Below are 16477 nucleotides of genomic sequence, written 5' to 3'. Positions count from 1 at the left end.
CCCTGGGGGGTGACTGCTCAGTAAAGATTAAAGAAACTCAAGCTAGGACATTTATCTAGAGGATGATGAATGCTGTATCATGCTTCGTGACTTTTAAGCAACACTGAAAGACAGTGCAAAATAGTTTTGGATGCAAGTAATGCACATATGCAAAATATATTGCTGATGGCTGTAAAGGGTACTCAGACATCTATAGGAACAACCCAGTATGGTTCTCTCATTGCAATTTATTGTCAAAGGACTAGCTTCAGAAACTTTCAATTTTGTCTAGAGTGAATTGAGTTAATCCATTTCATATAAATGATTGAAGGACGTAATACATTTTTCTTTGAGTTCTGAGACAAAAGTTTAGGACCAGATTTACTCCTAATAATATGCAGTTAGGCACAAAAGTAGTTCACATTATAGTCAGTGTGTAAAGGTGTTGCAATCTATCCCTACACTGCGATAAAACACCCGTGGCATGGCCACAGCTGGCCTGGGTCAGCTGACTCAGGCTTGCAGGGTTTGGGCTGCGGGGCTATAATATTGCTGTGTAGACATTTGGGCTCTGGACCCTCCCCACCCATGGGGATATCAGAGCCCAGGCTCCAGTCCAAGCCCAGAGGTCTACAAAGCAATTTTTTAGACCTGCAGCCCAAGTCAGCTGATCCAGGACAGCCATGGGTCTTCTGTTGCAGTGTAGACATAGAATGGTGATGAGAATATGAGCTGAGCTTCAGAGGAAGACATCCTTTTGCAGTTTTTTTAAGTTATTCATCTACAAATAGAAACATACACTTTTGTGTATGGGGACCCTACAAGTGTGTTACTACTTTGGTTGTTTTGACCCAGATATCCAAAGCTATAACTAGCTCTCCATGAAAAGACAATCAGAGGACAGGGAGATGTAAAGGATTTTAAAAATATTTTATCATCAAAAATAGAACCAAGAACAATGAGAGCTTATTTGTAATGAATAAAAAAAATTCCTTCATGTATAAAAATGTTAAAATAAAAATGACACATTGATGTAGGACTATGGTGGTCCTGGATTCCTCCTCTGTCAGGTTGTGGAAGAAAAAACACCATGTGTGGAACATTACAAGGTCATTATCTGCATCCAGTTTGTCTTCCAGGTGCTGGTTCAATTTCATAATCAGTTCATTGCATGTCTGTCAGCATATCTAATAGCACAGTATCTGCTGAAGGAAGAAGCTCATCCTCCTTGCCCAGAACACATCTCAGGTAGAAATAAGTAGCACTATTAACCTGGAGAAAAGGAGAAGAAGAACTGTTACATGTACATCATAGTTGTCTACAGTGGTAACTATTATGGATATATGACATGGGTCAATATGGTAGAGGAAGCCCCATCTTGTGATTTTTACATACTTACTGCTGCTCTTCTCTCACCCTCTGAAAGCAGCTTCCTGTATTTTGGTACTGACCATTAGGGCACCGCTGAAATATGAAAGATATGAGGAAATTCTGTAGAACAGAGATCAGATGAGGTACTCTAGCTCCACCAGTCCCATTAGCTTCCAATCTGCAGCTTTGATCATGTATTCTTCCTATGTAAAACTGAAAGATAAAGCCCACCTTAGAAGATCAATATTTTCCATATTGCAAGCCAAAAGGATACTTATAAGGACCATGCATGCAGTATGTCTACAGTCACCAATGCAACAACAAAATCATTAATTGACAGAACTCTTTAACAATCAATTTAAATGCCTATGTGTCACAGGCATATGTTGAGTGAATTGCAAAAGGCAATTCAATTAAGCAATTGTCCGATACAGACGTTCTTAATTTCTGTAATATTTCTGCCAGCTTACAATCAAAGTGAAAGTTTTAAACTGGCTTTGGTAAACCTAAGCAAGATGTAACCTGTGTCTCCAAATCTGTAGAAAAAATGTAACTTACCTCCATTCCATGGACCACCTACAGAGTCATCTGCTCATGTACCAGGGTCCACACAGCCAGGGCTGATGCTGGAGAAGAGGTGCTTCTCTATTTTCTTCATGGATCCTTTCTGTCCACCTTCCACGTGGATCAGAATAGCTTTGGGGTGTCTGAGCAGAGGTGAGAGTATTTAAAACTGGCCTCTGTTCACTTGTTTTTCCCCCATCTCATCTGGCAGCAGCATAGGTATGGACAGCATCTCCAGCAAACAATCCATAAAAGGAGGGCTTAGCCCTTAACAGTGATGGGGTAACACTTTGTGGAGTACCTGTAGGGTGTCAGGGTCATGAACTGTATTTCCATGTAGCATAATAGGTCACTCTGTATGGTTTTGGACAACAGATGAATGTAGGTAAGTATTTTTATCTGGCCATGTAGTACAATGAGGATGATGAGTTCATTGGCACTGAGAGCAATGTGGCACCATATTTTAGTTGAAGACAGGCACCACAGTTTAGTTGCAGTAACTCCCTTATTATATATTAAGTTCTTTGGGAAAAAATTGTTAATGCTTTCATTTATGGGTGCCTTTCCCTATTAGAAATAAAAATATATGAAATATTAGCTTGAATCAATTACCTGGACTTTATTAATCTCCGGTTTGCCCTTCTCATCAGTAGCCTTCTCAGCTGCCTTTTTTTGACGGTGAGGGCCTTTCCCAAAGAATATGTAGTTTACAAAGGCATATTCCAGCAAGGCCAGAAATACAAACACAAAGCATCCCATTAGGTAAATATCTATTGCCTTTACATAGGGAATCTTTGGTAGTGTCTCCCTGAGATGAGTGCTGATTGTGGTCATGGTCAGCACAGTTGTGATTCCTGTGAAGTTTAAAAAAAAAATGTTGGTAAGGCAACTCTGATATGTTGTTCATCACTTTGAAGGCATAAAAGCTGCATCATTGCTCAAACACATTGTCATTGAGTTTGACATAGTTGGCTTAATTATTTCATCAGAGATTCCTAACCATTATGGGAGTGCATTTGTCATCTAGCAAAAAAATATTACCGGGCATCAAGACAGTATGTCCTATGTAACATGCTAGGTTTATGTATATAAACTGGTAGTGAAGGGAGCCAGTGAGGTGGAAAGTGGAAAATTTGAAACAGCAGGTGCCTTCTTTAAGTGACATATTAAATTGCAAGCTCTGCAGGCATTTGGGGCCAACCCCTTTGCCTTTTCCATAGCAGGAGGGACAATCAGTTACCTGAACACTCTATTCTTCTCCAGTTGCCTGTCTCATTAGTAGCCTACCCTGCTTATTTTTTTTTAAATACACTTAAGACCCTTTCCAAAGAATATGTGGCTTACAAAGGCACATTCCAGTGCTGGCTGATTTAGTCACTATAGAACAGGGATGTTATGGAGAAGACACTTGGTCTTGTCAGGTGAGAGAACGCTGCTAACTTGATTCTTAAAGTAGCCATTCTGCCTGATCCCTATAGTGGAATTAAATTTACCAGTGTTCTTGGAGTCAGAGTAAGTATCCCAGCCAGAGGAAAGGTATTAGGAGTAATTTTGACTGAGGATAAGAGAGTTGAGGGGATAAATGGAGGCTCCAGAACAGAATGGTGGGCATTAATGTAGGGAAGTTGGTGGTGTCATCATAATAGCCCTCTTCACTAATTTTCAAAGGGATTACTTAATTCTATGAGGTGAAATTTTTCCAGCTCATGGCTTCGTAATCTATTAACCACAATGTGATTAACTTTTGATGTTGGTCTATGAGAATGAAACCATTTTATATTCTGTTATAATCACAGGCCATTAATATATCTAATGAATAGCTGTAGACTCATTCAGTCATAAGGAGCTCCAATTAAATGAGACTGGGGACAACATGATTTACTGCAGTTAGCCTTTGAAAAGATTATCGGCTTAAACCACAGACAGTCCTTATAAATGATGCTAACAGGCTGAGGCCCTCCTTTCAGATTGCTCCGGTAAAATTGTAGCAGGTAGCATGGTATCACAATATGAACTGGCATGTGGGTGAAACACAGGGTCAAGTTTTCAGTTACTGTAAATCAACATAGTCCCATTGACTGAGTTACACAACTTGGTACTCAAGCCACTTTAATAGCTTTGAAAATAAATTACCTAGGGCAACTCTTGCAGCAGAGGCATCATAGTTGATCCAAAAAGATACCCACGATAGAATTGTGATCAACGTGGAAGGCATGTAGGTTTGCAAAATGAAGTAACCAATATTTCGTTTAAGCCGAAAACTAAGTGATAATCGAGGATATGCCCCTGAAAGAAGGATGAAAGTGACGTTATGAAAACTTCAGCCATTGATACTTCTGTGTCAGGTGCACTTTTTGAGATAGTCAATGCTTACCTGTTGTAAATTCCACTTTTTTTGATACCATCTTGTAATCAACAATTGAGAACTGTGGGAGCTCAATATTATTAACACCTGTTACTGCAGATTCCCCTCCATTCCAGTAAAACTCAATATCATCAGTGGTGTATCCATCTAAAACAAAGAAACACAATTTGACTATTTTCAAATAAGTTAATTGGCCTCTCAGAGTTAGTAAGACAACTCCCACCTGTTTATGCTCTCTGTATGTGTGTGTATATATATCTCCTCAATATTTATTCCACTCTATATGCATCCGAAGAAGTGGGCTGTAGTCCACGAAAGCTTATGCTCTAATAAATTTGTTAGTCTCTAAGGTGCCACAAGTACTCCTGTTTAATTTGACTATTGTTTGTTTGGGATTTTTTTGTTCAGTTTGTTTTCCAAGCCACACTTTTTAATGAGAAAGGAGCCATCTATTTATTCTGGGTTTGGAATGCTTGTTTTTAAAAATGTAGCTACTTGAATCATGAGTTCAATGTGCTGTTACATGAATTCCAAGTTACACACAAGTCATTGTTTTTCTTTTTAGTAAGAGGCAATATCTAAGAGAATGGATATGCAGAAGATTATAAATAAAAATACAGAAATAAGATGAAAAATTATAGGAGAAGCTGATAGTACTGCTTGTAATCAAGGTTGCCCAACACTTCCCACTAGACCCTGTTTTCAGTACTTACAATTTTGCCAAACTTTAATTGTTCAGATTAACATTTTGTATGCTGGATGTTTGCCTCGGGCAAAACATTTTTGGAGAGCTTCATCAAAAATGGTTCAGCCACTTCCGAGAATAGTTTGGGAAATAGTTTAGTCCCCTTGTGCATTATAATGTAGTCTTTACATGATCACATACTATATTTAACATAGGACCCTTGCCTCATTTAAGGCACCGGATGAACCTGCTCTGGGAATGAATCAGGGTTGTGCAGTGAAGGAGGCCGTCTGTAGGACCTCTGCCTTTGTTGCAGAAGTTGGAAGGTGTGTGGTGAATGAGGCTGGGGATTACAGGAGGCAAGAAAGGGCAGCCACATGGTTAAGGCAGGGGAATGTGGGAGAATCCCTGCCTCTGGCACAGGGGTTTTGTGTGATGCTAGTCAAGTCCCTTAAAGCAAATTTTTCACAGGTGACCACTAACTGTGTCCTTATTTTTTTGAGTGCCCAACTTGAAACATCTTGTCTGATCTGTGGAAGTGCTGAGCTCTCACATTTACAGCTGACATGAATGGGAGCTGTACTTGGAACACACAAAGTGCTATATAAGCTAAATACTCTGAAAAAACAGGCCGTAGGTGTCTTAAATTAGGATCTCACGATTAGTGGACACCTTTCTAACCTTAATCTCTGTGCCTCAGTTCCTTATCTGTAAAATGGGGATAATACCTTCCACCTTATGGGGAGTCATGAAAATTAATTGTTTGTGAAGCACTCAAATACTTACAGTGATGAGTGCAATAGAAAAGCCCAGGAGGAAATGAAAAGCTCTGTCTTCAGAGCAGGGTTTGAATAGTGTGCAGGTAAATAAGGCCTAGGGCTACACATTGTACAATGAGGAAGAAACAGAATATTGACCATCTGCTCATTAAATGAGCTCTGTCCATCCTATGCAGTAAATGAGGAAGGGGTCCTATAGGAAAAAATAGTATGTGCTCATGTAACTAAAGATTACATCATAATACACATATGCAAAAAGGGCAGGGGGCAAATAAGATTGCACAGGTACCTAGGCTCAGGAGCTGGGTGGGTCTGAGCTAGCCTAAGCCTCCACCCGTACATCAACACTACTGTTTTTAGCATGCTAGTGTGAGTCTCTCTACCCAGCCAGGGAGGCTCGCCCCCAGGTGCAGTGTAAATTATTTCCCTGCGTGCCTGGCTGGCTTTCTGGCTGATAAGTCAGGGCACAAGTAGGCTCCTTGCACACCCATTCCTCTGTTCTTTGCTTGCACTCTGGAGTACTGGGTAAGTAGCCTGATGGGGCCTTATGCCTCCTTACTTGCCTGCACAGCCGAGTGAGGCCTGTGAAATCTAGGCCTGTGTTTTGTTCTTTTTTTTCCTACCTGGACTCTTACTGCTTCTTTTACTCCATATCTTGTAGTTGTACTTTTTGGTTATTGGAGTCACTTTGTGCCTTCTAAGCGTCCGAGGGATTAGATCTATTTTTTTTTAAACTGAGCTCTGAGTATTTGAGGCATTTCTTTATTTCTTCTGCAAATGTTAAACTTTGAATTGTGAAACTGCAAAACAGATCTTTTGGTTTTGGTTTTACATTTATGCTGCAGGAAAGAAGCTCTCTTAGAAATTTTGCAATTATCTTGAGTAAACTGAGCTGCCCCAGAAATAGATCAGGAACCATATTGGGATTCTGTCATAGGTTCCCCATATGATCATTGGTTCCCCTTTACTCCAGAAAGAAAGTAATTTGCTACCTGGGAAAGGTAAAGATTTGGTCAGGCTTAATTTACACTGCATAAATTAAATGAAAACGTATTTGAATTGAAATCTTTAGAGTACAGTTAATTGCACCTTTGCCAAGGTGGATACTTTAGATGGTAAAGATCTAAAACAGGGGTGGGCAAACTATGGCCCATGGGCTGGATCTGGCCTCTCAGAGCGTTGGATCCGGCCCGCAGGACTGCCCCCCATGGCGCAGCGGGCCCTGTGCCGCTCTCCAGAAGCGGCCGGCACCACGGGCCCAGGCGGGGGGGCAGAGGGCTCCGTGCATTGCTCTTGCCTCCAGGCACAGGAACAGGGAACCGCAGCCAATGAGAGCTTAGGGGGAGGTACCTGGATGTGCAGCAAGGGCAGCGCACGTGGAGCCCTCCGCCCCCCACTCCCTCAGGGGCTGCAATGCTTCCTGGAGCGGTGTGGGGCCAGGGACAGGGCAGGCAGGCAAGGAGCCTGCTATGGCCCTGGTGCGTGCCTGGAGCTCGAAGCCTCCCTGCCCCCCAACTCCCTGCCCTAATCCCCCTGTCTGCACGGTGCACCCCTCCTGCACCCCCACTCCCTGCCCTGAGCCCCCTTGTACACCCTGCACCCCAACCCCCTGCCCTGAGCCCCCTCGTTCACACTGCACCCCTCCTATGCCCCAATCCCTTGCCCTGAGCCTCCTCCTACACACCGCACTTCCTCCCACACCACCTCCCACACCCCAACCCCCTGCCCTGGCCCTGCATACAATTTCCCCACCCAGATGTGGCCCTTGGCCCAAAAAGTTTGCCCACCCCGATCTAAAAACATGTTTTATGTGTGCCAGCAATATATTTCCAAGAAAAGTCAAAAATGTAATTTCCCTGTGCCAATGCCTTACTATAGTCAAGTCTCTCTTAAAGGCTAAATACATGGATAGGGGGGTGTAGTTTCCCTAGCAACAATAATGAAGCAGGAGCTCTCAGAACTTGCTCTTTGACTCATGGGACTGCTTAGCAGTTGAAGTTACTGAATAAATATCTTTTGATGCAAATATTTGTGATGGATTGAACAAAGACAAATGCTAACATGGCTTAACTATTTGTGAACTACTGAATGCCACCGTTTCTAACCATCTGAATTGCTTCTAGATAGTTTAGTACCATTTTAGCGCAGATCATTGCTGTTAGATTAGATGGAACTGCTGGCTTCTGATTGCTCATGCGTACACCACTCAAGTGACCCCATAGTTAATAGGGATCTCCTGTTTTAGGCTGTCAAGCAATGTGCTGAGCAGCCTTGGTTTCCACTGATTTCAGGTGGGAGTTAAAGGCGCTTGACACATTGCTTGATCAGACTCTTTGTCTGCTGGCAAAACTGGTTACAGTAAAGGTCTTGGTGGGGGAGAGACACTTTATTTTGCAAAAAGCTAAACTTTGTGTATTTGATTTTCTGTAAAAAATGAAATATCTAAAAATAGCAGTTTGTTTCTTCCTTTGGTGCATTTTACGTACATTTTTCAGAATCCTCTGCTATGTCAAAATGACAATTTTAGGGGTGGTTAAAACAGTCTGTGATGGGTTGGATCACAGAAACCCCCTTGGTAGCTGCCACCTGATGTGCAAAGACTACCTCTGCTCCTGTTTTCCCTGCCAGTTCAGGACTCCAGCACCCTGTCTTGCTGAGCCAGACACTCCCGTCTGCCCCAACACAGACCCAGGGACTGAATCACTTGCCCCAAAGCTGCAAGTTTACCTGAAAACAGCTCACAGAAGTGTGCTTGTCTTTAGCACTCAGATGCCCAACTCCCAATGGGGTCTAAACCCAGATAAATCCGTTTTACCCTGCATAAAGCTTATGCAGGGCAAACTCATAAATTGTTCACCCTCTATAACACTGATAGAGAGAGATGCACAGTTGTTTGCTCCCCCAAGTATTAATACATACTCTGAGTAAATTACTAAATAAAAAGTGATTTTATTAAATACAGAAAATAGGATTTAAGTGGTTCCAAGTAGTAACAGACAGAACAAAGTAAGTCACCAAGTAAAATAAAATGCGCAAATCTATGCCTAATCAAACTAAATACAGATAAGTTCCTCACCAGTTCCAGAATGCTCCCTTTTACAGGCTAATCTCCTTTTAGCCTGGGTCCAGCAATCACTCACACCCCCTGTAGTTACTGTCGTTTGTTCCAGTTCCCTTCAAGTATCCTGGGGAGGTGGAGAGGCTCCTTCCTTAGCCAGCTCAAGACCAAAATGGAGGGGTCTCCCATGGGTTTAAATAGACTCTCTCTTGTGGGTGGAGACCCCTCTCCTATGCAAAGTCCAGCTCCAAGATGGAGTTCTGGAGTCACCTGGGCAAGTCACATGCCCCTGCATGACTCAGTCTTTACAGGCTGAAGCCATTGTCCACATGGTATCTTGCATGTCTCCAGGAAGACTTCTTATGTGGATTGGAGCATTCCAAGATGCATTGTTCCCCAAGTGTTTCCTGATCAGGTACTTAACCTGGCGAATTCCTCCCTAAAAAAGCTGACCAAATGCCTCACAAAGCTTACTTAGAAACCAAGTAAGCATACAGCCCATATTCTTAACCTCAAGTAGAAAATGATATATATGTACAAATAGGATGAATAGATATAGTAGACCATAACCTTTACGGAGATACGTTACATGGTACAGGCAGCACAAAACATATTCCAGTTATATCATACATATATTTATAAACAACCCCCCCCATGAAGCCTTATGAGGTACGCTGTCACACAGTTTGTCAGATTCCTATACCTTGCATCACTTTCAGTGCTCAACCACATTGTTCAATAATGCTAAAATTGTGGTAGAAAGTGATTAATGGAAATTGTTCTAATTTAAAAGGTGAATTTACTCTGCACAAGTGTTAAAAGGTAAAGGAGACATACTGGTTTTGAAGGAGATAGAATATATTACAACTTTGCTACAACCGATCAAAGTAGGTATAGCTAATTATGTCTTGGGGCCAGAAGCCACCATCATTACTCATGTTGAGTGGTACCTTAGTCTGGAATTAGTTCCACAGAATTAAGTGATTTGTCCAAAGCTACATGGTAGTACTGGGAATTGAACCTGGATGCCCCAATTCCGGTCCAGTGCCTTACCTACAAGACCCTTTTCCCTCCCTGCTCTATAAATTACATTAAAAAAAAAAGTTAAGAGTGTTAGGGTTCTGTTTATTATTTCTTATATTATATTTATTTTATTATTTCTTATATTTGTGGTAATGTAGTGTCTTGTAGCCATAGTCATGGACCAGGTCTCCATTGTACGAGGCACTGTCCAAACACAAACCAAAAAGTCCCTGCCCCAAAGAGCTTACATCTAAGTATAAGATAAAAGACAACAGATGGATTTGGGCAGATCGATGGTGGAGTACAAGGAAACAGTGAGACAATATTGTCTAAATAGGGTTGGGGAACTGGTATAAAACAAGCAGCGTGAACAATGTGATGGTGGCAAATATCATGTTAGTTCCATGGTTATTTTTGGGGTGGGTTTACTTAGGAGGGGTTTAGCTAAATGGGAAGGGAAGAGATGTGACTGGGGACAGGGGAGGGCAAGGGGGCAGGTGTGGAGTAGTGCTGAGGTGGAGAGGGGGAAGGTTGGAGCACACAACAGAGAGAGTCTGAGAACAAGCTCTGGAGACTGAGAACAATCTGAGAACAGTTTCCGGTTTTGACTAGAAGGTCCAGCAGTCCCTGCTTTGGCTGCTTCTAAGCCTATCAGCTGGAGTTTCTGGCTTTCTGCTTTTCTGCAACTGTTCCCCAAAGTCTGCCCTTGGTGCAGTGCTGCTATCTGGGGTGTAGCCACTCAAGACAGAAGGTAAAGTTACAATTTAACCCAAAGTTAAAAGAAAGGGTTCCCCTTCCCCCTTACTTTAAGTACTGCAGATTTCCAAGGAACATTTTATCATTTTAAAATGTGTCATGGTCACAACATACCGTAAGCAAGAGAGAAATTAAAAGTAAAGCCACCCCTTTTAATTCAAGAGCCAGATAAGAACATAAGAAAGACCATACTGGGTCAGACCAAAGTGCAGTATCCTGTCTTCCTACAGTGGCCAACACCAGGTGCTTCAAAGGGAATGAACAGAACAGGTAATCATTAAACCATCCTCTTTTTCCCATTCCCAACTTCTAGCAAACATAGGCTAGGGACACCATTCCTGCCCATCCTGGCTAATAGCCATTGATAGACTTATCCTCCATGAATGTATCTCGTTTTTTTTTTGAACGCTGTTAAAGTCTTGGCTTTCAAAACATCCTCTAGCAAAGAGTTCCACAGGTTGACTGTATATTCTCTGAAGAAGTACTTGCTTTTGTTTGTTTTAAACCTGCTGCCTATTAATTTTATTTGGTGACCTCTAGTTTTTGTGTTATGAGAAGGAGTAAATAACTGTTCCTTATTTACTTTCTCCACACCAGTCATGATTTTAGAGACATCTATCATATCCCCCTTTAGTTGTCTCTTTTCCATGATGAAAAATCTCAGTCTTATTAATTTCTCCTCATATGGAAGCTGTTCCATACACCTAATAATTTTTGTTGCCCTTTTCTATACCTTTTCCAATTCCAATATTTCTTTTTTGAGATGAGGCAACCACATCTGCACACCGTATTCAAGATGCGGGCATACCATGGATTTATATAGAGGCAATATGATATTTTCAGTTGTCGTATCGCTCCCTTTCTTAATGATTCTCAACATTCTGTTTGCTTTTTTGACTGCCACTGCACATTGAGTGGATGTTTTCAGAGAACTATCCACAATGACTCCAAGATCTCTTCCTTGAGCTAATTTAGATCCCATTATTTTATATGTATAGTTGGGATTGTTTTCCAATATGCATTACTTTGCATTTATCAACATCAAAGATATATATAACAAAATGGCAGGAGAGCTTTCCATAGTTAGAAGTGACTGTTTTGGGGGTGTGGCAAAAACTCACACGACCAATAGCACTTTTTTGTGCATTTTTTTATATATATATATATATATATATATGCATAATTGCTAAAGCCAGGGCAATTTTTTGGGCCAAAACCTTTTTTGCTTGGAGCAGGGGTATGAACCTAGGTATTTCATATCCCTAGTGAGAGCTAATAGTCTGGTGATCTCTGCCAATTGAGCTACTGGAGTAACTGATAGCAATAATAAGTTGTCTACCTCTATGTGGACCAGCATTAGAAGGCGATAAACACAAATTTTGCCAGTGGATTTCACAGGTACTTGCTGATACTGGAGGGATAGTGAGATTTGGGAATCCTGGGTTTCATTGCAGGCTCTGGAGGGGGAATGTGCTCTAGTGGTCACACTCTTTTGCCCCCTATGTGACCTCTTGTACCAGTTCTCACTCTTCCCCAACCCTGGCTCCTCATCCCAGTCTCGTTTTCCTCACCCAGCCAATCACAGTCTCCACTCCTCAGGCTTCTCATTCTGGCTCCCATCTGTGTGTCCAGAAAGCACCAGTCTCAACTCTCTGGTCTCATTGTTCCAATGCCAGTGTCGTTCTCCTTGCCCGTGGCCAATCCCAGTTCCTTCCTCCTGGTTTCTCTTCCAATTTACTTCTCTCATCATCCTGGCCTCTGGTTAACCTCCCATTCTCCTTCCCTACTGGCTCCCCGACCCCAATCTCTGCCACCTGACTCCTTGTCTCAGTCTTTGTCAGTCTAACTTAGTTCTCCCCCTGCACCTCAGCTATTTATAAGAGCTGTCTCCCCCTCTCTCCTCAACTTCTTCCATCCCCCGCCCACTGCTTCTTAATTCCATGTTCTTTTCCCAGCCAGTCCGAGGCTCTCCCCTCAGCCTAACTTCATTCCCAGTTTTCCTCTCCTCCCTCCCCCACCCCAGCCTCCATTCTGAGGCTCCCTTGTACCAATCTAATCTCCCTGCATTTGAATCAGGCAACGTTCTCCTTCATGCTGCCTGGGCCTGCAAGGTGGTGGTGGTGGAGTGTCATGGCACACATTGGAGAGAGAGGCTCCCTGTTCTCAGCTCTGGTATCCTAACATGGACCTGGCACAGCTTGCAGCAGCCCAGTGGACAGTGTCTTCGGGGAATCTAACTGCTAAAATCTAAGACGTCTCCCTTGAGCTGGTACAAATTGAGATTTTCAAAGGCTTATAACTTGGACAAATTTGGGTGAATTTCTGTGGGGACAGAAAAAGGCACATCCCTGACACAAAGGCCACCCCCTGCCAAACTTCAATTCCCTTTCTCAAAGAAGTTGCCAGAATTTTTTGACATGGGCAAAAGGTGTTTTCCCTCATCTCATTCTTGAATCTGTAAAAAGCAACAGAGGGTCCTGTGGCACCTTTGAGACTAACAGAAGTATTGGGAGCATAAGCTTTCGTGGGTGAAGTGAGGTTCTTAGCCACGAAAGCTTATGCTCCCAATACTTCTGTTAGTCTCAAAGGTGCCACAGGACCCTCTGTTCCAAATTGTGTTAGCTGAAGTTTTCCAAAGAGTTCCAGCCTGAAGCAGACATCCAGCATGGAAAATTTCAGCCCAACTGTTTAAAGTTTTGCGAAGTTATAAGAAACTGAAAACAGGGTCTTTGAATGGGAAACATCAGGCAACTTTAATAGGGAGTGATATTGGCTCTGCCTGTAATACAGTAATTGGACAGGGACTTTATTATTTGTTTGTATAGGACCCTAATTCAAAGGGTCCTTATTCTGATCGGGGGCTCTTTTATATCAGTATTAAATAATATGTGATGTATGTGTTCTAGTGAGCAATACATGTTTCAGTGTGATGAAGTTCACCTTATGTTATTGCCTTACATTATGATATATATGCATTTCAATAGATGTGTCAATGGCACTGCTGTCATGAACAAGGGCTTGTCTGCACTTACCGGGAGATTGACATGCGGCGATTGATGCATCGGCGGTTGATTTAGTGGGTCTAATGAAGACCCGCTAAATCAACCACAGATTGCTCTCCCGTCGACTCCTGTACTCCACTTAAATGAGAAGCGCAATGGGAGTCGACGAGAGAGTGTCTCCTGTCAACATAGCATAGTGTGGACCCTGCGGTAAGTAGATCTAAGTACGTCGAGTTCAGCTACATTATTCACGTAGCTGAAGTTGTGTAACTTAGATCGATCTCCCCCTGTAGTATAGACAAGGCCTAAGGATTACTCACATTAGCAGGGTTTTGAAGAATCAGTCCAATATTCGATAAGAGGTTTGTGGTTTGGAAAGAACAAGACAGATTCAAAAAGAGAAACTGAGCTAGCACAGATAATCAATCATTGCACTGCCCTACTAAAGTGGATGTGCCTTTTAATTCATGGTGAAGAACATTAGTAACATAAAATAAGAAATATACAGTGTGGAGCAATTACTATTTCTGGCTAGCAAATAATAATAAACTCTCATTTTTGGCAGTGTCATGTTCTAACCTTCCCAAGCCTAGAATAGCCATAAAAATTATAGAAAATTGGTACTAGTGTGGGCTAAACATGGATCTAAAATATGCTGATTGTTCACTGAACTTCTATACTGTACACATTCCTTCAGCAGTAGTTCTTCTCGATGGTGTGATTTCTCTTGCACATATGCCTGTCACTATTTATAATGGTGGACTTTTTTTTGTAATAGAAAAAGTAGTATTCATAATCCAGACCACATTTATGCTGGTGCCCAAACAAAATCTAATGAAATCCTTAACTGATTTTAAAACAAGGTCAAAAACTGGGAATCTGAAGCCCTGAGTAATGGTTTTTAGTCATAATTATTGTGTGTGTGTGTGTGTGTGTGTGTGTGTGTGAGAGAGAGAGAGAGAGAGATCAATAATATTTAACTATATTACGCATACATCTTAATTGAATCCTATTTATTCAATTACATTCTGCTCCCCAAGATCAGAATATGCAACTCTGAACACGAATCTTCTCCATCCCAGTCCAGGTGTATTCTTCCAAATAGGGAAAAACAATAACTGACTTTACTTGAGCCAATACCTGAACACAAAGTATTTTAAAATGCATTTAAAGAATGTTAAACACAGGGCTTGTAAGTATTTAACAAACTTAGAAATCTTATTCCATCATCATCATCTCTTCTCTTTGATTAGCTGAGCATTACCAGATGAAATAAAGCACAAGGGGGCACTCAAGATCTGCTATATGTAGTTGCATCCATGCAGTCCCTGAAGGTTTGGGATCTAGTTTCATTTATCCTTCACACTTAATCAAACATTTCATTCCATGTGTGAATTTAGGATCACTCACCCTTACAAAGTTTGTACTGTATAGGATTACTCATGCTAGCTAATTTTGCACAATAGCACTTAGTATACATTAGCAAAAAGCAAGATTTCAGGATGAAATTGTAAGTAGTTTAATATGTGAAATTGTAACTAATCACGAGGCTACATATAGAAGATTAATTTGGGGTTTAATAAATTTCCTAGATACTGTCAGAGAGAATGTGGCCTGTTTTTACACTGACACCTGTAACAGGCTAGCCCATATTAATCATTCAACAGATTCACCTAGTTTTGACACTTTTTGTCCATGTAAAGAATGAAAAGGGTTTTAGGTGTTTAGAAAAAGTGTGCTCCTACAGAAACAAATAGATATACTGAAGCCTCCTGTCTTGTTTAAGAGTTAATTTGTGGGAGGAAAAAAATCTTTTTCCCGCTCCAATATCTCTCTAGAAATAGCAGAATTGATATTCTCTGATTTCAATATTTTCAATTCAGCTATGTAGACAAAAGAAAAGCTATTGTATAGGCACAACAATACAATACTGCATCTTTGTATTGTCAGCAATTGTCAATGCAATACAGCACTGTCAATCCAGCTGCTTTACATTTTCTTAGATCAGCGTCTGAGAAGTTATTTAGCATGGATATAGACACAGGTTCCATATGTCTAAAAAGTAACAATACTTAAATAGGTTGTGAAAGAAGTAAGGTACAAATCTTATTATTCCAAGAACAATTGCTATAGAAGGAGTCTTACTATCAACATGAGATAGCAAATGAGCGATGTGCTAGAGATTACTTCATTTCCTGATATAATTGGGCTCTTTTTTCCTCTCTGCCACTTATGTGTGTCATGACCCCTTACAGGATAAAATAATACAAAGTCTACATTTACCTCTCAGATCCATTCCTATTTTATCTCAGTAATGCTCAACTGAGACACTCTCTGCCCCAAGGTGGTGGTGGGGTGCTCACAATCTAAATAGACAAGTCAGACAACAGAAGTATTTAATATCCCTGTTTTACAGATGGGGAACTGAAGTACAAACAGATTAAGTGATTAACCTGTGGTTGCTTTGTTGCAGAGCAAGGAACTTATCCAGATCTCCTGAGGCCTTTCAGATGCCTTAACCATCAGACCATCCTTCCTCCAGTGCTCTATTGCTTGGAATTTCAGCAGACTATCTCATTCTGATCTTTGCTGCCAGTTACATTTTTACAGAATTTCCTTATTTTACCTAGTTACCACCATCATGACTCCATTCTCTTCATTCTGCCATTAATACATCTCAAAGCACTTGCCACTGGGAGAAAATGGCTCATACACTGATACAATGAATAGCACTGCCGCTCCCCAAAACATGACCAAGAAATCAAGGGGTTCAGTTTGGAAAGCAGAAGCCCAAAGCTGTTTTTAAACTGGTATTACCCCACATAGCCAGCTCAGAGATTTGTTTTAGGACTGGTCTATTTATCTACAAATGTATGGAGCGCATGTGCTTTTTTC

At 41.4% G+C, this 16477-nt stretch overlaps 1 protein-coding gene across 2 annotated transcripts in view; it reads right to left on the bottom strand.

Moving 5' to 3' along the window:
• GABRB1 (gamma-aminobutyric acid type A receptor subunit beta1) overlaps positions 1-16477 on the bottom strand; it is a 246755-nt gene that overhangs the window by 7417 nt on the left and 222861 nt on the right. Inside the window, exons 6-8 of one of the 2 annotated variants that reach the window (XM_054028881.1) lie at positions 4289-4426; positions 4048-4200; positions 2527-2768 (exon numbers count right to left, since the gene is read on the bottom strand). In XM_054028881.1, the coding sequence (XP_053884856.1) occupies positions 2527-2768; positions 4048-4200; positions 4289-4426 (533 nt within the window). The remainder of the gene's footprint in view (positions 1-2526; positions 2769-4047; positions 4201-4288; positions 4427-16477) is intronic. The other variant, XM_054028882.1, reaches the window with a different exon arrangement.

The sequence above is a fragment of the Malaclemys terrapin genome, chromosome 5 (genome assembly GCF_027887155.1).
Source record: "Malaclemys terrapin pileata isolate rMalTer1 chromosome 5, rMalTer1.hap1, whole genome shotgun sequence".
Classification (NCBI taxonomy): domain Eukaryota; kingdom Metazoa; phylum Chordata; order Testudines; family Emydidae; genus Malaclemys; species Malaclemys terrapin.
Note: the sequence above shows the minus strand (reverse complement) of the source record. Positions and strands in the feature narration are given on the sequence as shown.